Raw genomic sequence first — 23,405 nt, 5'->3', positions numbered from 1 at the left:
GGTCTGTGTGTGTGTGTGTGTGTGTTATATTTCTGACCTTGTAGCAGTACCCCTGGTAATGCCCTGGCCCTGAGGCACCGGTCCGGTTTTGCTCTGCATGGTCATGGCGTCCATCACACCGGCTGGTTTAGATACAGGAGGAGGAGGAGCGGATGGCGCTATGACTGCAGAGAGCACAGTATTAATGGTGCAACGTAACATCAACACCATTCATGTTTACTGTGTAAATCTTCATGCAGAATTCCAAAAATGACACTTGTGTATCTTCTTGTGTATCGTTTAATCTCCATGCAGCACAAACTCACAGGAGGATGAAGTGACTCGCATGGGTGGAACAGGAGGATGCATGTTCGGGGGATCTGAGGAGGATCTCTGCCTGCCTGAGAGATCTATAGAGCCAGGTTTCCATGCTGGAGAACTTTGGAGAACTCCGCTGTGACCAGTCAGCTGCCCTAAAGAGATCCGAGAGACAACAAGAGAGGCCTTAGATGTTTCAGACTGAAATGGAAAGTTTGCTTCCCCAGAGTCCCCACACACCCCCACAAGAGGCTGCTTTTTGTTTCTGGAGAGGAAGACGAAGTTCCCGGCCGATTCTTTTTCTGAGCGGTGGCTCGGCTCCAGGTCTTAATTACATTAGAGTGTGGGAGGACACGGCACAGTGCCACAATGTGAACTGAGTCATGTCAAGACGGCAAAGAGACTCGGTCCTGCAAGAGACAAACCTAACTAAAGTCTAGGTTGGTGAACTATATTATATACACACACATAGTTTATGATGCTGCAACAGTCCTGCAATATAAACAACCCACATACCATGGATATAAAAAAGTCTACACACCCCTGTAAAATGTGAAGAAATGAAATCGTCAGAACTTTTTCCATCATCGAGATGAAATTACAATATGTAAAAGTTAAAAAAAGCAATCAAACGTAAATAGTAAAGTTTTTAAAAGTAAAAAAGCAAAAGTTAGTAACCTGGTTACATAAGTCTTCATGCCCTTTCATAATTGGGGGCATAGTAATTATCATATAGCTAATATCAATGAAATGATTCTGATTAACCCCAAATACAGATCAGCTCTTTCTGTTGAATTTTCTTCTTTAAGTCTTTGTGGTTTCATCCGACTGCTGAAGCCAAGGTCCACAAAACATGCATGATATCTATCTTGTTGAATGATGATTGATCAGGAGAGGAGTATAAAAGAATTTCCAAAACATTAGATGTGCCATGGAACACAATAAAAGCCATCATCAACAAACAGAGAAAATGGAGCGACACAGTGACATCACCAAGAACAGTGACGTCCATCCAAAATGTATAAAAGGAACCTACAGCAACATTAAATGAGCTGCAGGAAGATACTGACAATTACTGAGATATATATATAGCTGCTTCAACAAAGTATTAATTTAGGGGTGTGCAAACTTATGCAACTAGGATACTTTTCCCTTAAAAAAAAAAAGTCTTCTGTTTGTTTTTCAATTAATTTTTATATGTTGTAATTTCACACTGAGGGTGAAAAAAGTTCGGACACGATTTATTTTAGCTCAATTTTTTTAAGTCACAAAAACCTGCCATTATTTTATTCTGCCATAATTATAATGTGTTCTACACAGCATTACAAAAAAAACCTCTCAAGGGTTAAAAACTACAAATTCAATGGGAGTTATCGGTATCCTTTCAAATAAAGCGTGCCACTAAATTTGGAAAAGCTTGTGCGCTAAGATAGAAGGCAAAAACCTGATCCTGGATCCTGGTCTTGCTTAAAGGGGAATTATTAATATACTGGCCTTGATAATGTGAGATGCTGCTATAAAGGATGTTGGGTACTTATAGCTTGTGCTGCTGAGTCATTCATCCTCGTCTGCTGTCGAATATGCGGTCATGGCTTTTAGCCTTTCCGCCACATTCTATTGTAACAGTACATCAAGTAAAGTAGCTTTAATGATGGATATATTTTCATTCAACTTACGCAGAGTCGATACTGACCTCAAATACTGGTCAGTTATTAGAGCTGATTCGACATGTTTTCTGTTCTGATACGCCGAAGTTTACGCTCATGTACACCGTGTTTTTGAACATTTTGACTGACAGATTTTACATGACTCCAGTGAGTCCAGATTTTGCTCTAAAAAGTACCATAAGACAGCATCAATATTGGATCAGGGTCAAACTGTTCAGTACTCAGAGTCTTGGGATCAGAATAAGCTTTTCAAGCAATTTCTTGAGAAGGATATTTAACCCTCACATCGTGATGTTATATATTTCACAATCCCACCGAAACAAGACTTCATACAAATTTCTGAACCACAGATCTATGTAGAACGTATCAAAAGCTAATCATCTGCCATTAATACATGTGCAATTAATCCTTAATTAATGTTCCAGTCCTCACTGCCAACTATTAATTCAACATTAACTGATACAACAAGTGAACAAATAAGCAGCTCAGCAGAAGGTACCGATATTTCTGGGAGGCAGTGGAGGTGCTGATGTTGATAAGACCCCGCTGGAGGGGCTGGTGTTGACAATGGTGCCATACGTCTCATTGTTGACCAGGTTTGGGACGTAGCAGCGCTGTTGTTTGTCCTTGGACCCACTGGTTGCACTGGGCTGCATCACTGAGCTGCCAGGCGTGTAGCAACTGACCGGCCTCTCCTCTCGTCGGAGGGGACTGGACTGGACATAGGAAGGTTACAGGTCAGGAAGATATTCACAGTATTATCAGCACACACGTCAATAGTCTTACAGCTACATCCGGAAAAGTGTCAAATGCAAAAACACACACAGAGTTGATAGAGAGTACACTATATCTAAAATCCTGGTCTTCTTGCTATGTCTTAGTTTAATTTAATTCTAATTCTAAGCTTATTAGATAGGTGAAGCTATATCACACAACATTGTTCAGTTCCTTATCTAACTTGAAACTGTAAATTAAAAAAACAAACAAATGTCAATTCTATCTAGCAGCTATTTTAACTAAATAGTTTATTTAATTATTATATTTATTTATTTTTCCAAAAATTTCATTTTGAATCTCTGTCTTTTAACAGTGTCATTGTTTTTCTTTGAGTAAAAAGTTTAACTATATAGTTTATTTAATTAGTATATAAATATTTAATTATTCATCCATTCATTTTTCCAAAAAGTGGCATTTTGAATCTATATATATATATATATATTTAACGTTTTCTCTCTCTTTTAACAGTGTGACTTGATTTTCTTTGAGTAAAATTTTTAACTAAATAGTTTATTTAATTATTATATAAATATTTATTTATTTATTTATGTATTTATCATTCATTCATTTATTCATTACTCCAAAAAGTGGCATTGTGAATCTATCTATCTATCTATCTATCTATCTATCTATCTATCTATCTATCTATCTATCTATGTCACTGGTTTGATTTTCTTTGAGTAAAATGTTTAACTAAATTAATTGTTTATCTATTTATTTATTTATTTATTTATTTATTTATTTATTTATTCATTCATTCATTCATTCATTCATTTATTACTCCAAAAAGTGGCATTGTGAATCAATCAATCTATCTATCTATCTATCTATTGCTGTACTCTTTACCAGTATATGTACATTTACATAATGAGGATTATTGTAGATTTGATTCATATACTGAATCTGTGCACTGACTTTATTGATCATTTTTTAGGTTCGAGAACTCTTGGACTAGAGGAATACTGGGGTACCTTCTCATCCAAATCTTCATCACTCTCGTCTAGGTCTTCGTGCTGTAGCCGCCACTCATATTCAACGTGCACGTGTGCATTAAACTTGCCAGCGAGCGCCTGGTTCAGCTGTACACAGAACATAGATAGTGTAACCCTCTGGAATGTCCAGCTACATGAAACCATATGCAGTGTTAAACACAGTGAAGGTGACTCACCAGTTCCTCACACTGCAGATGTTTGAGTCTCCTGGCAATGTCCAATGGTGTTTCTCCCGCCTCGTTAGCTGCACACGCCAATTCAATAGTTTTATAGTTTTATACTCAGACGTATCATTAGCAGCTCTAAAAAAATCTACACCGGCAGGATGAAGTGAAATGGAAGGGGATTTCACACAATTCACACTCACTCACTCTCTCTCTCTCTCTCTCTTATTCTCTCTCTCTCTATATATATATACACATACCATACACACAAATACACACACCCACACCCGCACACATACATTTACACGCACACACAACCATACACACCTATACACAAACACACACACCCGCACACATACATTCACGTGGGCACACACACAACCATACACACCTACACACACACACCACAGAGCCATGCTACACTGCTTCTAGCTCTTTTGCCTGTGCCGAAGAGCATTAATTAACTCAACTCCCACAGACAACACTGGGGATAAAGCCAAACACAAATCCTGTCTCTTATCACTACAACCAGCTCTCAAAACAGCCCAAGCAGAAGAACGTGAAAGAATGAAGCCAAATAAAAGGAAAACAACTTGAACAGACACACTGGAAGCCTTTCTGATTTTCCCACAAGAGGGAACGGAAAAGCAGGACACGTTAATTACAGGATCAGTCGATGCTTTCTTACCGATGTCTATGGAAGCTTTGCCTCTTAGGAGCAGTTTGAGACACTCGCTGTTATCTGTAAGACAGCAGTAATGCAGCGCTGTGCTTCCCTTCGCCGTCTGCTTATCCAGATTCACACTTGAGGCGCAAAAGGACAAGGTTCGGTCACTCGACTCAACATATCAACATCGACATCAACTCCCACATGAATATCTTAAGCGGAGCTCTGTCACTAGAAAAAGAACAGTGAGCTTGTGTGGGTCTGCAGGTCATTACCTGTTCTGAGTCAGGAAATCTACAATATGTAGTGAGGTTCGGTCTACCAGCCTCACTGCCAAATGCAGTGCTGTCTCTCCTTGTTCCTGCAAAATAAAAACAACAACAAACTCAGAAAACATTTCACATTAATATCCTGCAGAGTTCCTGCTCTTTTGTAATATTATATAATGACAGCTCTCATCGCTCCCATCTGCCGATAACAACAAAGTCAAACAAGCAACTCCTAACGATCTCTTACTGAGCGAATGAAATGTTTTACCTATTAATCATTTGTACAAAGTGTCTAAAAAGTACTAATACAATACAAGAAGTCAGGATTTTGTTATCTTTTCACAAATGAACAAAAAAAAAAAAAAGACTCGAGGACATTTGGAGGAGCTCGTGATTTATAAACAACAGACTTTCCGCAGATACAGACCAAGACGTGTGATGTGACGTCATCACGAATCACGACGCACAAGCTCGATTCATGTGCGTCAAACAAGACTACAGTGATCATAGAAAGTAATTAGATATGTCTTCAGTGAAAGGAGTTCGAAATAAAATTCATGTACTTGCAGTGTTAACAATCCAAGTTGTTTTCTACAGAAAAACACACACACTCGATGTAGATTCACACATTTTGAAAAAGCACAAAATCTAGCATTTTTGGCTGCGTCAATCCCCAAAAAAACTCGAATACGACCCAAACTTTAGCTCCTGAGCGGTGACTCGGTGAAGTGCTCAGCTTTCATTGGGAGATCATAAATTTGATGCCACTGCAGTTTGTAGCAAAATTGCTCTGTAGATGTGAGGGATGAATACTATCTCTTCCCTGTCAATCACACTAACACTAACTGATCCTGGGCATCTCTGACTGCTCTAACTGCTGAATACTTTGCATGAACCTTCATGACTAATTGGGGATTTTTGAGATCAGATCAAAACAATCTTTGATAACAACTCAAATCCAGTCCAGAATTGTCCAGGTTTCCTTAACCGTGTTCTCCTGCTAAACTAAAGCAGTGATTTTTAACCGCTGTGCCGAGGAACACAAGTGTCGTGAGAGATCGTCAGGTGTGCCGTGGGAAATTCTCCAATTACACTTAACTCGCCCCCCAAAAAATTATTATTTAGTTTATTACTGGCAGAGTAATAATTTTTTTTTTTATGTAAAAAAAATATGCCAAGGTTGAAAAATACTGAACTAAAGTGTGATATATAACTCTATACAATATAATGATAATATAATTATTTCTATTATATCGAAACCAGGAGCTGATTTAATCAAAAAGCATCAAGACTCACATGTCCATTGGCCAGAGGAATGGGCTCCATTAAGTCCACTCCCTCAGCGTAGACCTGGATGAGGGAGAAGATGTCGCGGGCCTTCACAGCTTCACACAAGGTGTGCAGTCTGGATGCGGTGTCTGGGCTTTTCTTACGAGCAAAGCGTTTCTCAGTGTATTTGGCTGTGATGAAGTCTTTCCTGGCCTGCCTGAGAGACACAGAGAAAGGAGAGGTTACTGTCAAGGAAAAAACACTTGAGAGGGGTCCAGAGCTCTGGACCTCTGACACTGTAGAGCACCAGTGTTTTGTCCGTTTATATAAACGACACACCGGCTGTGATAACCTTGTTTATTTAAAAAATGTTTATTTTGCCACTCCCAAAACTAGAAAGGCAGTTGAGTTAAACCATGCAGCTTCACGTGAGGTGGTGTGGCTGCAGAGAAAAGGTGTGATTGCTTTCTCCGAGTTGTGCAAAGTCCCTGTGATGAAAAATCCATGCACACAATGCACTTTGTGTTTATTTGTTCCAGAGTTTGTTTCAGTGCAGTTTACTTGATTGTTTAAACAAATCCAAACACTGTGTGCTAATGGGGATATTCTTGTTAATGCTCCAGAGTGAAATTAACATCTATTTATATCACATGGCCAAAACTGATGTGTACACTATTTTAGACTGAAAACATCTGAGCTACATCATCCATCTTTAGTGGCAGCTGCACACACACACAAAGAAACAAAGAGGAGAACGTGAGAGCATCACTTACATGTCACTGGTAGGATTTGGTTTGACCGTATCTTCGGAAGTCAGACACGCTTCCATGATCTCGTTAAAGCCAGCATTCCCTACGTTTTTGGCCAGCTGTAGGGCGCACACACACACACACGCACGCGCACACACACACACCAAGTTAAAAAAGGGGCTGCCACAGTCATACTTCCATCTACTTAGTCACAGCTTACATTTTTATTTATTTATTTTATTTTAAGGCTTTTATTAGTTTCAGACCAAACAAGAAGTAATTATAATTATAAATACTACTGAGTCTTTATCATCTGATGTAATGATCCACATCTGGCATAAGGTCATCAGCATGAAATGCACTTACAAAATTGTTTTAATTATATTTTTAAATAAATAAATGAATAAAGTCACTGACCAAGAGTTCTGATGTGCTGAGGACATCCAGCGTGAGGGACTGAATTCTGGAGTAGTGCACTCCCAACTCTCGGTGGATCCCGGAGCATTCTATACAGGTGAGAATTCCCAGGTTGGTGGACAGCCATGTGGGACCTGGAGAAAAGACATGGAGTGTAATTTTTCACAGAATCAAAGAGGATGTTAAAACAGGGGTGTGTCGTGTGATATACCGTGCTTTGCACATTCCTCTTGATTTTTACCTGGACACAGACTTTTGTTGGACAGTATTGTCTAGGCACAGTCACGGTTGTACCAAATTCCTACTTTTTTTTAAAAGACGGATTTATTTCTGCTCCAAGTGAGCTTCAAATCTGGTCATAAATCATTTTAGACACATTTCTAGAACTTATCCCAAAGACTGCTCAGATTGCTCCTTAGTCTTCATGACTTGTGTATTTACATTCTGTATGTTCACTTATGTACTCTGGAACTTTCCAGGAACAGCTGCATTTATAATGACATTATAAAAAACTTCATTGCAGACATTTAACCAATTACTTGATGTCTGAGAGATCTAGATCTTTCACAGTAAAGCTAATGCAATCACACCTTTTTATGGGTGTTTTTATTCAGAAATAATAATACTAACTATATAGATTTTCAACCAACTTCTCTATTAAGGGCTATTTTATAGAATTGTGACCCAAATAACCCCATTTTGAATCCAGGTTGTAATACGACAAAGTGTGGAAAAGGTCAAGGGGGTAAATACTTATGCATGTAGTTGTTTAGGAAAAAATGATCCTCGGTTGCACACCACTGCAATCAGAAATATATCTACATCACCATCAACAAACAGACGGAATAATTTCAGTCTATGAAAAGACTCGTCTTTTGTTTTTGCTCTGATCCATTCTGGATCTCCTCTTGTAAATCTCCCCCTCCCTCTAGTAATTCCAAGCTGTTTACGAGTCCCTCACCAGGAGCGCCGCAGTCACAGCAGACGTCGTTCCCGGTCATGCGTTTGACCTCGCCCAGGATGGCTTTGGTCAGCTCCTGAACGATATTGTTCTCGCCAACGTGCTGGTCTCCCTTAAAGGCGTTGTTAAGCGCTTCCTCCTTACTGTTCTGCAGCACAGAGATCCAGCTGAACAGAGATGAGGCAGAGGAAGAGGAACACAGGAAGACAGCGTGAATGAAGAGGAATGAGAGAGTACTTTAATGAGAGACACTGAGAAAGGTAATTAGGAGGCCAGGAAAAGGAAATGCACAATGAAAGCTTTCCTCTCGATACAAAAGACACACATGCTTACATTTGGCACTCGGCCTCATCCTCTGCCTGAAAGTGATACGTTCGGTCATCTGCGAGATGGAAGGACAGTAAGAGGGGAGAGAGGGAGGGAAAGAAGAAGGAAAGAAAGGATCATAATAAAAAAAAATAATCTGTTAAATTTTTACATACAGTGGTGTGCGCGCACGCACACACACACACACAAACACACGTACAGCTAAACTCCCCTAATTATAGGGGTTATAATAGCTATAATTAACATCTGTTTTTACTTGTTTGCTCTGCACTAAAAGAAATTTCTTTTATTATGTGAGAAAGGCACTGATGGGCTCTTAATCGAAATCAAAGGTGCAACACCCTTAGCCTAAATTCCTCAGCATTATGCTTGCACTGTTATAACACCTTATAACATTCCTTAATCCAAGCAAAGGACAATCATATATTATATACACCGCCATGGCAGTTTATGAAGTAACAATGACATGTTATAGTATGTTACTAGATGATGACAGACGGTATCACACACACATACAGTATGGACAATGTTTAATGATATTAAAATCTGCTCATGGTGCTCCTGCCAGCACTGACGCAGCCATTTTGAACTGTGGCTTAGATTACCTTGACAGAAACTGTCATAACAGCTCATAACACCTGCCATGATGTGTTGACATGATCATGAGAGACTCATGATGCAGGGTTTAAATAATGTGTTACTGAAGTCAATCTCAACGAAGAGTCTAAAGTTCAGCGTCAGGCAAAAAACCTCAGTATGTTCATTTCTAAAACAGCAGAAATCCAATGGAGAAAGAAAGCAGGAAGCGGCCTTATCATTGGGGAGTTGTGGAGTGCCTTTAAAGAGTGTCGTGATTCAATAAGAAAACACATGACAGCATTAGAATATGTGGCTGTGAGTGTACACACACTGTATCAACACACACACACACACTAACACACACACAGAGCTACACTATCCTCCAACACACTGTGCAATGGCCAGGAAAAGTGAACAGAGCTACAGTGATTATAGCCAGGATTGTGCCTCTTTAAGGAAAACAAGTGACGTTATTAAAATTTTCAATTTTGAATCCTTTACAACAAAATCTAACTAGTGGGAATGAGAGAGGAAAATCAAACAACTGCATAAAAGAGATTTTGCCCTCGATTGCCAAATTACAAAATCATTTGGAATCTAGTGAAGCCTGAGAGTGAAGAAACTTGGATTTTCAAAAGCAAGCCAAATGTGTATCTGTCTGTCTGTTGTTTGTAGACAGACAGACAGACAGACAGACAGACAGACAGACAGACAGACAGACAGACAGACAGACAGATAGATAGATAGATAGATAGATAGATAGATAGATAGATAGATAGATAGAATAACTGGGCCTTTGTAAATCAGAGATTTTGCAGCTTCACAGAGTCAGGACTGTGTGTGAGTGTGTGTGTGTGTGTGTGTGTGTGTGTGTGTGTGTACTGCCATACGTGAGATGAGGTCAAAGCTTTTCTTCTCGTCTGGGTTGTGCTTGACCTGGCAGGTTAGGAGATTGAGCTTGGCTGGTGGTCTGTTTGGCTGAGAGCACAATAGAGAGAGAGAGAGAGAGAGAGAGAGAGAATGAATTAGGCAAAAGAATGTACGATAATGAGGGAGACTTGCATCCAACATGACAAATTCAGTATCAGTTTCTTGTGTTTTTTCTTTTTGCGAGTCAAAAAAAATAAACTTCTTCCTTTTGAAGACGCAGCTGTAAGTCCTCTCCTGAGGATTGACGGCATTCTGGAGTTATAAAAGCCATGCTTCTGCATGTTCTAAAAGTAGGTGCGGCTCCGTTTCTCTCTTTTCCTTTTTTCTGGGAAAAGTGGGAAAATTCCAAGCAGAAAGAAACAGAACAAGTTTGTAGTATTACTCAATCCACGCTCCAGTCTCCAGGAAAAAAGTAGACGCGGACAGAAAACGGTGTGCCGTTTGGAAGACATGAAAGTGGGATATACAAATACACAGTGAGAGGAAAAAAGAAAGAGAGAAAAAATAAGCAGTTTATGAACACTTTGGCTTACCGTCCCGTGTGAGATGGTCAGGTAGCCGTTCTTCACCGTGCACTTCCTCTTCTGCCACACTTTCCGCAGACTACAGACAGGAAACAGGAAGAGTCATCATACCACCGCTGCCCTTCAGTCTTTCAGTTCCGTTTAATAAAGGCTTTTATGACATGATTAGCGTACTCGTATCCTGTAGGACATGATGACGAAGTTAACTCACTCACCCATCACTTTTTTTGTACAGGTTCCCACTTCTCTCAGTGCCGTGCTCCTTGTTCCCCTGCGGCTGGTGCAGACTGTAAGTGGTGCTTTGCCGCACCTGGGAATCCTGGAAAATTAAAAAAAACGATGCATGTAGATGCTTATGCGAATTAATCTTTAAAAAAAAAGGACAGTAAGTGGTTATCCCCAGGGTCAAAGGAAGGGGAAAAACTTGCACTCTCATGCGGTCACTTCCTTTGAGGAAACTGTCACAGTGGATGTCCCAGAACCCCGTCGAGAGGCGACCGCATTCACAAACACATTTAGAAACTTAGGGAAAGTGGTAAAGCCTGAGAGTGCAGTATCAGACTGAGATTTCAACAGTGCTTTTCATATGTCCAAGCCAGCAAAAATCAGATCGCTCAACAGAGACAATTATTTGATGTATATTGAAAACTTTAAACCACAAGGAAACATCATTAGTGAGGTCAGGAATATGATAGAAATAAAAAAGAAACAACACATGAAACTAAGTCTGATTTCTGCACCTGAAGGCATACCAAAGATACTCTCTGACTTGATGAAGCTACGGATAATTAAACAACGGGAATATTTCTCAAACTTCATGCAGAGGTGCCGACATCGCTAACAAGAAACTCCTACAGGTAGAGGAACTATTCATCTAAGCGTATGACAGAGGGCAGGATTGCTCCGCGTCAACAGCCGAAATGATGAAATGTCGATTGTTTGAAACGTGTATCTGCAGAAATGTTTAGGTGGACTTTTACTATTATTATTTAAAAAAATCCTGGATATCAGCCCATGATATATAATTAAGCATGCAGAATTTGATGACCAACAAAAAATATTAGATTATTGACACAAAAGGAAAATATCGAACATCTTGTCTGCCGAAGAGAAACAAGAAATCAGTCCCTCTAGAATTTCGCAATCACTGAAATCAAGCAAACTTCACAATATTCAGAATGGTTTGTGATTTTTTCTTAATAGGACCACAGATTTTCTGCAGATTTGGGGCAAGACGTGTCATGTGACATTATCACAACACACATCCAGGCAAAGCCCTGTTCCATTCACATGTGCTGAACATTACAGCTCTCAGAGAAAGTAATTATATATGTCTCTTCACTGTATGGAGTTTAACATTACCAAATTTGCACATCGTGTTGAACAAAATCAAGTATTTTTGGCTTCAACAATCACAAAGAAAAAACTCCACGGAATCCTGGAGGGACTGAAGAAATCGTTGAAAGAAATCGTTGAAAGAAATCGTTGAAGAAATGGTGACGCACTGCACTGCAAATAGAATGTCCTGTTTGTTATCAAAGTGAAAAAGTATTCACTCTGTGTTTTTGTTTACAAAACCAAGACTTGCGATTTCACAGGTCATTAAATAAAGTGAAAGCAACTGCAAATCTGTGGTTGTCCGACGTCTCCTGTCCTTTCCCCTTCGGTTAACCGTCTGTTCTTTTAGTACATCGAAAACGACATTCATACAGATGTTGGCACCTCTGGACATGAACTGCGAAGTTAAAGGTACAGGGGGTAGGAACTTTGTGGTCTCCCACGGCCTGCACCTTTCTTCACAAAAAGTGGACGTCAAGCAGGCACTTACTCTCCTAGACTTCGTTGGCAAAGGGTGGAGGCATTGAAGAAGAGGGAAAAAAAGCTTTCCATCAGACAATTTAAACACAACACGTTTAACAATGACAAGACCAACACAACAGCACAGTCATCTAAATCTATACTCTAACTCTCTGGGCTACACCGTGGCCACTCAGAGAGTTAAGAAGGTTGTTTGCATTTAAATTAGGCGCACTTAATTGCATCATGTTTAAGGATTGCACGAGCTAAAGCTGTTTGTTTGAGGTAAAGAGCAAACAGTGTAAGCTTTAAGAGCCATTTCCAGATAGACCTCGCTATGTACAGTATTTATTAAGTCCTACTACATTAATGTGAGTGACATAACAAAAAAACATCCACTTTACATGACACACAGCCCATGAAGCCTAGCCTTACCTCTTTCTGCTCCACCTGAAGCGCCGTCTTCAGCACGTCTCGTAACTGTGTGAGCTGCCGGCGTTCCTCATCCTGAGCCTGCTTGATCTAAAACAGAACACCAACAAGCACAAAATACGACTACTATTAATAATAATAACAAATTAATTCATAATGAATAATTATACACTTAGGTCAGGGACTGTTAACACATAGCTGTGCTGATGTTGTGCTCACCGTATGCAGATCAGTAGCCAGTTTCTCTATAGAGGGTTTCAGGTTGTCCACAGCTTTTAGGCCGTCCTGAAAGAAACTGAGAGGCAAGCGATCCAATCAGGTGTAAAAATACATCACATTAGCATTAAACCTCCACTACTGTCTTGCCAGCCATCACACACACACACACACACACTCTCAAATGGTCTAAAAATCTCTTCTGGGAAGAGCATTTTCACCTGACTTCCAAAATAATTGGGAAAAACCTACAGGATGAGGCCACGTCTAAGAGCTTAATGTGGAAAATATCTGTCTTCTGTCACACTAGTGGAGAATAACAGGAATATTTTTGGCATGCATCTTCCCAAACAGACAGTATTGATCCAGAACCTTTTCAAGCTTTTCTCCCATGGGCCTGATGTATGTATGTGAGAGAGAGAGAGCTTGGCAAAGTGGACTTGACCTAGCTGTTATGTGTGTCTAACATTAATGCTGATAAACATATACATGTACCGCAGCCTATTACAGTTCAGATATCTATCTGAAGAAATCACACTTAGCTAGTGAGGTTTATTATGTTTCCAGCTGATGGCATATACAGCTCATTGTTCTTACTCTCATAATATCATAATCCTAAGATTAAATAGTACATTTTTATAAATAAATAAAAAAATAAATAAATAAATAAATAAATAGACAATAAAACAATCATCATCATCATCATCAATCCACACAGGCAGTTTAAATGTAATTCAATTCTGGGGGAAAACCACAAACCTGGCAACACTGTTCCTAGCAGTTCAGTTAATTTATGTCTGCTTTTAAAAGGGGGAGGAAATTATGCGCAGAACTGACTGTTGCTAATTGCCCAAACCTTATTAAATCAAACAGAATATCCTAATAAGATGAGATGCGCGAGATGTTCTTGCACAGCAAAGCTCACTTTAAAATGACTGCAGTTCACTTCGGGGCATAACAAATCCTCATACATGCGACGTGCTGCGATTACACACCGAATAAAAATGAATATATTATTGCAGTCGTACATGCTGCAGTTCACACACTTTCCAATACTGATGTTTTATTCTAACTCTGCATGTTTTACACGTTTCAACTGACTTTTTTCTAAGGTTTTATTATCCCTTATTTTTTTAATCAAAAGATCTAAATCTAATGGGCCCAATTATTATCTTTATTACTGTCAGGTATATATATAAAAAAAAGATTGATGTTGGCCTTTCCATTGAAATGTTTCTGAAGTATGTTTTAACAGCTTCAGTGATGTTACTTACTTGCATTGTGCATGGAAATACTTGATGAGGTTCTGCAGTAGATCCACGCCCTTCTTGATTTTAATCTCATTCACTTTCAGAAGGTACTGAAACGAAAATAAGTAAGTAAGTAGCCGTTATTTGTCACATATACATTACTGCACGGTGAAATTCTTTCCTCGCATATCCCATCCTTGGAGGGTTGGGGACAGAGAGCAGGGTCAGCCACGATAGAGCAAGGGGGGAAGGGGGGGCAGCAGTGGCAGTTTGGCGGTACTGGGGCTTGAACCCAGCTCTTCCAATCAACAACCCAGAGAACATGAGGAAATACTAGTCTAAGTGTGCGCTCTTACACACTTTAGCCATTACAAAACACATCAAATAAAGAATATACACTTTCTGCTATTGCTCAGTATCTTGAAACGTTCATGAACCTACTGACCTCACACATCTGCAGCTGAAAGAAGCGCCTCTCCTTCTCCATCTCCTCTGCTATCTCGGCCCCGCTGATCTCGGTCCGGATCATTCCGTGCTGCCGGGCGTGCTCCTTTTTCTCTTTCTCAATCTTGGTGCTGCAAAAAAGCAGAAAATCTTAAAACCTTGTGCACTATATATACACATGCTTACATTTACATTCTTTTAAAACAGCACTCGTGAAACAGAGCAGTCCTTATAGATGCAGCACTTTATCTTATGGAGCGCTGCATTTCCTTTATATAAAGGAAAGCCAAACAGTCACAGGATTCCAAAATCAGCATCAATGATGGAGTTAGGGCTTTCTACTTCAGGCAAGGGATCCATCTGTACCACTGCAGCACTTATCCTACACAGGGTTACAAACCTGGAATCTATGCCAGGGGACTTGGGGCACAAGGTGCGAGATGTTGTAGACAGGGTGGCAATCCATCAGAGGCACACACAACCATTCACACGCTACAGACAATTTAGAGATGCCAATCAGCCTTCAGTGGATGTCTTTGGACAGGGGAGGAAACCGAAATGCCTGGTGGAAACCCCTGATGCACAGGGAGAACATGCAAACTCTACAAAGACCATTTTTGTTACTAATTCTTTAAAATATCCATATATTTGTAAGGATGGTAATGGAGGTGAATCCTATCCCAGGAACACTGCGAGTGAGGTGAGAATACACAATCTATCGCAGGGCAGCATGCACATATATTCACACATTCATTCACACACAAGCGTGTCACCATGCTGGTTGGAATGTCCCTTGCCAGACAAATTCATCACTAGCACTTTTTTTCTGTCTGGATGCAGATTTCCACGATCCTCAATGTGAACACAGATGTAAGCTGCACAACAACAGTGGGTCTAAAGGCTTTCTTTTCTAGATACTAACATTTGACACAAGCAAAACTGGACTCTCAGTATCACTATTTCCCCTTATTTTCCAATACAGTTTCAACTTTAAGCAGGAAGATGTATTAAAATTGACACTGCAGATAAATATATGAGTATCTTGAGTATATAGGTATTTGTTATGCCATACTAGAGTATACAAAGTACTAGAGTATACAAAATTGGTTGATGGATAGAGAAAACTATTAACTGTAATCATGGCCACATCTGGATCCTTTGCCTGCGAGTCAAAAGCCCAGCGGGTTTTAATTAATTTGTCAACAGCGTTGACAAAACCCGAAGCCAAAAAAAAAAAAGATATATAGGGAATGGAAATAGCAAATGGCAAAAGAGAGATTCAGTGTATAAAGAGTGGTGTGATAGCATGTGCTGGCACTGTGGCATATTTAGCAAAGTAAGCAGACTACAGGCAGACTGTAAGGTTGAGAACAGCCGACCACACACATGCTTCCACATCACTTCTAAAAACAGCTGGAAATGTCAACTGTTTAGTAACCTCAGGTTTACTCAGCAATTTCCTACCAGATGGAGTGCCGCAAAAGACAGGGTTTCTAACATCAGGGCAGGTATTACAAACAAAATGAGTCAAGAAAAGTATCACAGTGGCTTGGCTATAACAACTAATTTCATTATCAATTAGTTGGTCTTTAATAGGAAGCAATTCTGCTGTATGCACTACGCCACTTCACACTATAAGAAGCGAAGCTATTTCAATCCGTTACCCTTCAAAGCAGCGATACATCATTAAATCCATTAACAGCTACGTCACCATCCTGTTTTCAGTTCACATAGAAGATGCTGGGAGTCAATCCCTAGAAGAGTCAAGTAAGAACCGACTCCAAAGCTTCAGAGTTGATTCCATTTTGAATGATTCACTAAGTGCAAACAGTAAGCAACAGGAATTAAGCTTTTGTGTGTTTTCAAAAAAGTAAAAATAATTGGCCAGTGTATATGTGCCTTTATTTTGAATTTAACAAAAAATCAGGATGTCCAGTGATTGGTCCACTGCTCACAATGAGATACAGTAGGCAAACGGTATACAGAACAATAAAAAATAATCTATAAAATTCATCTAGATAATAAAAAACAGAGGTCGATTAAAGCACTTGATACTGTCATACCATTACATATTGTCAATAATAAGTACTGTAGCTTGTGTTATCTGTTATTTGGTTAGTGAATTATGTCTAATTAAGAGCTGTGTATAGTATTAGTTCACTAAAATCCTGAAAAGACGTTTAAGGGAAAAAAAAAGAAAAGAATTCATTGGTACTTGTATATTTCTCAATCTGTTTAATTAGATTAATAAGAATTAGAAAATAATCCTTCGACGTTTATATAAACCCAGTTTCTGCTTCTTTAATCAATAAATTTATCCGTCCTGGCTAATCTTTTCAGTCATGTTATTCAAGCTTGCTGTGTTTTAAGCCCGTCTCATCTGTGCTACAGTGCTCACATGGGCACACTTAGGACTCTGCTCTTCATTAGACAGACATCTGTTCACAATACTCTACTACTTCAAACCTTTAAGAGTGCTCAAAAAACATCTGCACAGATAGCCAGCAGCTCTCGTACAGCTCAGGGATCAGAACCGAATCAAACCGTAAGCAGTGGCGGTGATGAGAGTCTGTGCTTGTGAATCAGAGGCGCACCGAGGAGCATTTCAACTCCATTATTTCATCCAGCGTAATCTGGAAAGTCAATAATGATCAAATTAAGGAGTTTTAGAGAAACCCCATGGACAATGAGAGCTGATGGGACCAGGAAAGGGATCTCATGAAGCTCTCTCAGAGCTCAGCAAAAAATGAAGCAACTGATGACAGGAAATGATAATGAACTCAAACTGAATGGCACATAAACAGCCACCCTTGACTTTACCAAAATGGCACGGTATAGGGAAAAAAATATTACCCTTTCAGTAAAGAATGTCCTTTGCTGCTTGGAAAATATATAAAAGCTATCACAAATCTCATACATTAAAGGAAGGAAAAAATAAAACACAATTAGAGTGAGAGTCAGTAAGAGAAGAGGAGATGAGGAGATGGAACTAACAGTTTTTTGGTAAGTGCTGGAGTATGGCTTTAAGGAAGTAAACTGGAGTTTGGTGATCATTAAAATGATCCCCACAGAGGAGAAAACTGACACTGTAGTTGTCACATTGTGCTTCTTTTCATTAGCTAATCTTAGATTTGCTGTAAGATGTTCAAATGCAAGACTAAGCAATTATTCTGAGTACATGAAGGTCAATGCAATAATTAACCTCTACATGAAAACGGGAAGTACGAACACGTACTGAATTTTTTATACATTTTCAGTTCTCACTCAGTAGCAGAAAGTTTAAACGGCTTACACTTTCGTCTCGTAGTCTTTCCAGGCCTTATCAAATGGCTTTTTCAGATCCTGCAACAGACAAAACAGAAACATGTAATGAACAGTAAAAAGGTTTACATTGGCATAAAATCTTCTAAACCTAATACTGACATACAGTGTGATGTAAAAATAACAAAACCAGAGCGTATTGCACTAGAAGACTAATAAACAGGGCTTGGTGTTTGACGTACTTACTCGATATAACGGACATACACCATTACTTCACAGTTATAAAGAAAGCACTTGCAGCTCTTATATTATTGCTCCAAGTGGAAAGGTTGGAACTGATTCTAACCAAATACTCGTTTTTTTATTGCTCTATAAAAAATCTGACCATGCTACCCAGAAGGGTGTGGTTACTGAGTGAACACCATTAAATAAACACTGTACATCGTGTACGCTGATCTGACGTTATATAAGCACGATAATCCAGATGTTCAGTAGAACTAATAGAGTTGAAGCAAAGTAAATTTCAGTATATGTGACAATTAAGACAACAAGAGAATGCTCTCAAACACGAGAGCACTGAAAGAACTGCTAAAGACTCACTAAAGATTATATTCATCTGAGATCAACAGAACATCATTATTTTATAGATGAGATGTAATCTCAAAGTGTAAAAGCTTTTGTTGTGCATGTGCTTTCCTATAGAGGCGCCATTCCGGCTATCCTATTTACTAGAACATAACGCGGCTTTATGGTCAGTTCAAGCTATATTGAACATCTGGACCATTTTTTAGGTCACTCTCAAGTCTCTCAGTAGGAAATATTAATGCGCTCGAATGTGAGGAGGTGTTTAATAAAGTTTAGACTCAAAAATCTCAAGACTCAATAGTTCATGTGTTATTCATTTTCACAAAGATTCATGTGTTATTCATTTTCACGAAGAAAATTGTGTAGAATTTGTACAGCTAATATGCTTGATAGATCATCCGTGTAACCCACACTGACACTGATAAGATTCTCATGATCTGAGTCACAGAGTTATCATAAGAGCTCTGTGGGAACTCCATAACTCTAGAGAGGAGGGAGGTTAGCTAATGCCTGCATGGGTGAGCTTCACGAGTCAGTGAGTCTCAACAGAGAGGCTTCCTGTATAGTAGTAGATCTATTTGAGAGCATCCAAAAATGGAAGAGCGCAAATGGTTTTCTTGTAAATGTCTGCATGACTGGAGGCCAAGCAGAGGATTAACGGCATACACACACAAGTGTGTGACAATAGAGGTCTCTGGGGGGCATACAGTGGGATAATGGGATTTGGAGATTTGGGTATGACATCAGCTTTGCAAGAACCACAGTGCTGCTCCAGCATATCCATTCCTAGATATGGGTGACTTTTACAGAAAAAAACACCTTTATTTGATTCCTTAAACATGCTACTGAAACAGTGTCCGACTAATAAGCATGATATGCCCCCAAATAGATATATAAATGTTTTATATATGTACATTTTAATGACTTATCAATATACATGTACTTATAATGTGCATGTACAATATAACACACTTCTACCAAATAAAATCACCTCACAGAGGGCTGTGTTTGAACTGAATCTTTATAAGGAGCAACAGTTAAAATTCACATTCATTTAGCCTCAGGTTTGCCATTTGGCTGCAGCGACTGGAGCGTGAAAGACACAGACCTGGGTTAATGGTTCGTGTGACAGCTCACATCTAGGCCTTTAATTTCAGTCCATTAGTGCATGTCTCCATCTTAGAGCAAAATCAGCATGCCTTCAGGGAATGTTAACATGCAAAGCCTGGTTGTTTTACAAACACTCTGTAAAACCAGATAAAAACAAACACTTTATAAAGCGCCATTAAAAACAAACGCTCTATAAACCTCCATTAATAACAAACACTTTATAAAGCTCCATTAAAAACAAACACTCTATAAAGCTCCATTAAAAACAAACACTTTATAAAGCTCCATTGAAAACAAATGCTCTATAAAGCTCCATTAAAAACAAACACTTTATAAAGCTCCATTAAAAACAAACACTCTATAAAGCTCCATTAAAAACAAACACTTTATAAAGCTCCATTAAAAACAAATGCTCTATAAAGCTCTATTAAAACAAACACTTTATAAAGCTCCATTAAAAAACAAACACTTTATAAAGCTCCATTAAAAAACAAACACTTTATAAAGCTACATTAAAAACAAACGCTCTAGAAAGCTCTATTAAAACAAACACTTTATAAAGCTCTATTAAAAACAAACACTTTATAAAGCTCTATTAAAAAACAAACACTTTATAAAGCTACATTAAAAACAAACACTCTATAAAGCTCCATTAAAAACAAACACTCTATAAAGCTCTATTAAAACAAACACTTTAAAAAGCTCTATTAAAAACAAACACACTATAAAGCTCCATTAAAAACAAACACTCTATAAAGCTCTATTAAAAACAAATGCTCCATTAATAACAAACTCTATAAAGCTCCATTAATAACAAACACTTTATAAAGCTCCATTAATAACAAACTCTATAAAGCTCCATTAATAACAAACACTTTATAAAGCTCCATTAATAACAAACACTTTATAAAGCTCCATTAATAACAAACACTTTATAAAGCTCCATTAATAACAAACACTTTATAAAGCTCCATTAAAAACAAACACTTTATAAAGCTCCTTAAAAAACAAACACTTTATAAAGCTCCATTAATAACAAACACTTTATAAAGCTCTATTAATAACAAACACTTTATAAAGCTCCATTAATAACAAACACTTTATAAAGCTCCTTAAAAAACAAACACTTTATAAAGCTCTATTAAAACAAACACTTTATAAAGCTCTATTAAAACAAACACTTTATAAAGCTCTATTAAAACAAACACTTTATAAAGCTCTATTAAAACAAACACTTTATAAAGCTCCTTAAAAAACAAACACTTTATAAAGCTCCATTAAAAACAAACACTTTATAAAGCTCCTTAAAAAACAAACACTTTATAAAGCTCCATTAAAAGCAAACACTCTATAAAGCTCCTTAAAAAACAAACACTTTATAAAGCTCCATTAAAAGCAAACATTCTATAAAGCTCCATTAAAAACAAACACTCTATAAAGCTCCTTAAAAAACAAACACTTTATAAAGCTCCATTAAAAGCAAACACTCTATAAAGCTCCATTAAAAACAAACACTTTATAAAGCTCCATTAAAAACAAACACTTTATAAAGCTCCATTAAAAACAAACACTTTATAAAGCTCCTTAAAAAACAAACACTTTATAAAGCTCCATTAAAAACAAACACTTTATAAAGCTCCTTAAAAAACAAACACTTTATAAAGCTCCTTAAAAAACAAACACTTTATAAAGCTCCATTAAAAGCAAACACTCTATAAAGCTCCATTAAAAACAAACACTCTATAAAGCTCTATTAAAAACAAACGCTCCATTAATAACAAACTCTATAAAGCTCCATTAAAAACAAACACTTTATAAAGCTCCTTAAAAAACCAAATACTCTATCGAGCTCCTTAAACTCAAACACACTATAAATCCTGGTTTAAAACAAACACTTTATAAGGCTCTTTCAAAATATAAAAACACTGTGAAACCAGTTAAAACCACTATAAAGTTCCTTCAAAAACTCAAAATCAAAAAACCTGGTTTAAAATCCAACACTCCATGATGCTAAGTACAAACAACCATAAGGCCTGGTGGAATAGAAACACTCTATAAAGTAAGGTAAAAAACCGACCACCCTATAGAGTCTGGTTAAATACAAACACTTTGTAAAGCCTGTAAAGTATTGTTAAGCTCAGAACATCTTAGCTTTTGCCATCGTTTCACTGTCTTTAACAGTGGTAGGGTTTTTTATGTTAGAAATGTTCTTTATCTGTCACATATATGATAAAACACTCATTTTAATACATTTCCCTGTACCAGAAAAAACTTACAAAACCACTAGCTTTGTAGTTTACTTACAAAAACACTAGCTATCTGAAGGCAGTTATGGGGCAGATGTTGTTACTACAGTACATGTTCATTCAGCCTGGTACACTTAGGGTTTTACGGTCTTATAGAATGATAATGATTTTAGAGTTTAGATTATTAAGGTCCAGGCCAGCACTCTAACACTACAGCAGTACAGTAAAAAGCCATCAGATAAAAACTGAAGTGTGTTTAAGTGATGTCTACAGTACATCAACTACCTAACCACAAATTCTACAAAATGTAAGACTAATCCCATCTGGACACATAAATATAGCTTAAAAATCATCTTTAGTCAGTTTTGATTCACGAGTTTTTTGTCCACTCATTTCACACTTCAGCAAAAATGTGGCAATGTGTTAAGTGTAGATTAGGTTACAAAAATTTTAAGTATTCATTTGAACTTCAAGAACTTTGTTGGAGCTTGGGTTTCTAAAAACAGTGTCTAAATTATTTTCATTCTAACTGACAGCTCATCACTGCAGTTTGGTAGGTCAGAAGGTCCGAAGTGCTCTAGAAAATGGAGAGGGTTTTTTTTTCTAAGCAGAGAGTAGAACAGGCCCAGTGTGTTAAGTCTGGACTTTATCCCAATTAGAGCCTAGCTAGGAGTGCCTAACAACTTTAGTTATACATTCATGAAAGAACATCTCCATGAGAGCATTTTGCTGTACTCAACTCCGGGCCCCTTCACCACATGAAACACAGGGAGGGAGGGGAGGGAGAGAGAGAGAGAGAGAGCGCGAAGGCATAAAGCAGGGAGTCTCCAGGGAGACGAGACAGTAGCGGTGAGAAGCGGTCTCATTAGGAGAAAATCGCATCATGCTTCATGTAGAAGCTAACGAATCGTAGTCACATGCTGCCAGGGAGGGTCAGGAGGTCAGGACTGATTTTAATATACTGTAATCACAGCCATCTGTCCATCTGCTGTCTCACACACAAACTCAGTGTGTCACTCACAACTGACTCGATCAGATGTATTTAACTTAGGGACCCCCTGCTTTCACTAATTGCGTCAATTACTATTAAGAAATACTTTGCTTCACATTTAATAAGCTAAAGAGCACAGACTAGAAAATTCTCAGCTCCCCACATGAAAAGAGAGTAATAAGAAAGCTGCTCTGTTTTAGACTTTATGCAAGGGGGAAACGTGTTAACTGTGGAGACTTGGACCTATACTTCGGATGAGAATTGATGCATTCCTTAACTGTATAACAGACTTTAAGTCTCTCTCTGGTTTCTATGGCAGTCCAGTGCACTGCTTTGTTCTCTGAAATTTTATTGCCGCCATCCAACACACCATATAATTACATAAAACATCCTAAGTTTAACATTTATTGTTTATTGGATGCAAATTACACGTGCAATTTAAACCTTTTTACAGAGATTTGGGATGTTTATTAGTTTCTCCCTT

General features: G+C 38.2%; 1 protein-coding gene across 2 annotated transcripts in view; it reads right to left on the bottom strand.

Moving 5' to 3' along the window:
* asap2a (ArfGAP with SH3 domain, ankyrin repeat and PH domain 2a) overlaps positions 1-23,405 on the bottom strand; it is a 72,300-nt gene that overhangs the window by 4,787 nt on the left and 44,108 nt on the right. For both annotated transcript variants that reach the window (XM_058399709.1, XM_058399710.1), the window contains exons 5-24: positions 18,021-18,070; positions 14,730-14,859; positions 14,309-14,394; positions 13,038-13,113; positions 12,822-12,908; positions 10,805-10,908; positions 10,599-10,668; positions 10,026-10,113; positions 8,563-8,611; positions 8,230-8,396; positions 7,269-7,402; positions 6,876-6,970; positions 6,130-6,319; positions 4,840-4,925; positions 4,586-4,701; positions 3,910-3,977; positions 3,713-3,820; positions 2,464-2,680; positions 306-452; positions 38-164 (exon numbers count right to left, since the gene is read on the bottom strand). In XM_058399709.1, the coding sequence (XP_058255692.1) occupies positions 38-164; positions 306-452; positions 2,464-2,680; positions 3,713-3,820; positions 3,910-3,977; positions 4,586-4,701; positions 4,840-4,925; positions 6,130-6,319; positions 6,876-6,970; positions 7,269-7,402; positions 8,230-8,396; positions 8,563-8,611; positions 10,026-10,113; positions 10,599-10,668; positions 10,805-10,908; positions 12,822-12,908; positions 13,038-13,113; positions 14,309-14,394; positions 14,730-14,859; positions 18,021-18,070 (2,195 nt within the window). The remainder of the gene's footprint in view (positions 1-37; positions 165-305; positions 453-2,463; positions 2,681-3,712; positions 3,821-3,909; positions 3,978-4,585; positions 4,702-4,839; positions 4,926-6,129; positions 6,320-6,875; positions 6,971-7,268; positions 7,403-8,229; positions 8,397-8,562; positions 8,612-10,025; positions 10,114-10,598; positions 10,669-10,804; positions 10,909-12,821; positions 12,909-13,037; positions 13,114-14,308; positions 14,395-14,729; positions 14,860-18,020; positions 18,071-23,405) is intronic.

Source organism: Hemibagrus wyckioides, linkage group LG09, assembly GCF_019097595.1.
Source record: "Hemibagrus wyckioides isolate EC202008001 linkage group LG09, SWU_Hwy_1.0, whole genome shotgun sequence".
Lineage (NCBI taxonomy): Eukaryota > Metazoa > Chordata > Actinopteri > Siluriformes > Bagridae > Hemibagrus > Hemibagrus wyckioides.
This window is presented reverse-complemented; position numbering and strand designations above follow the sequence as displayed.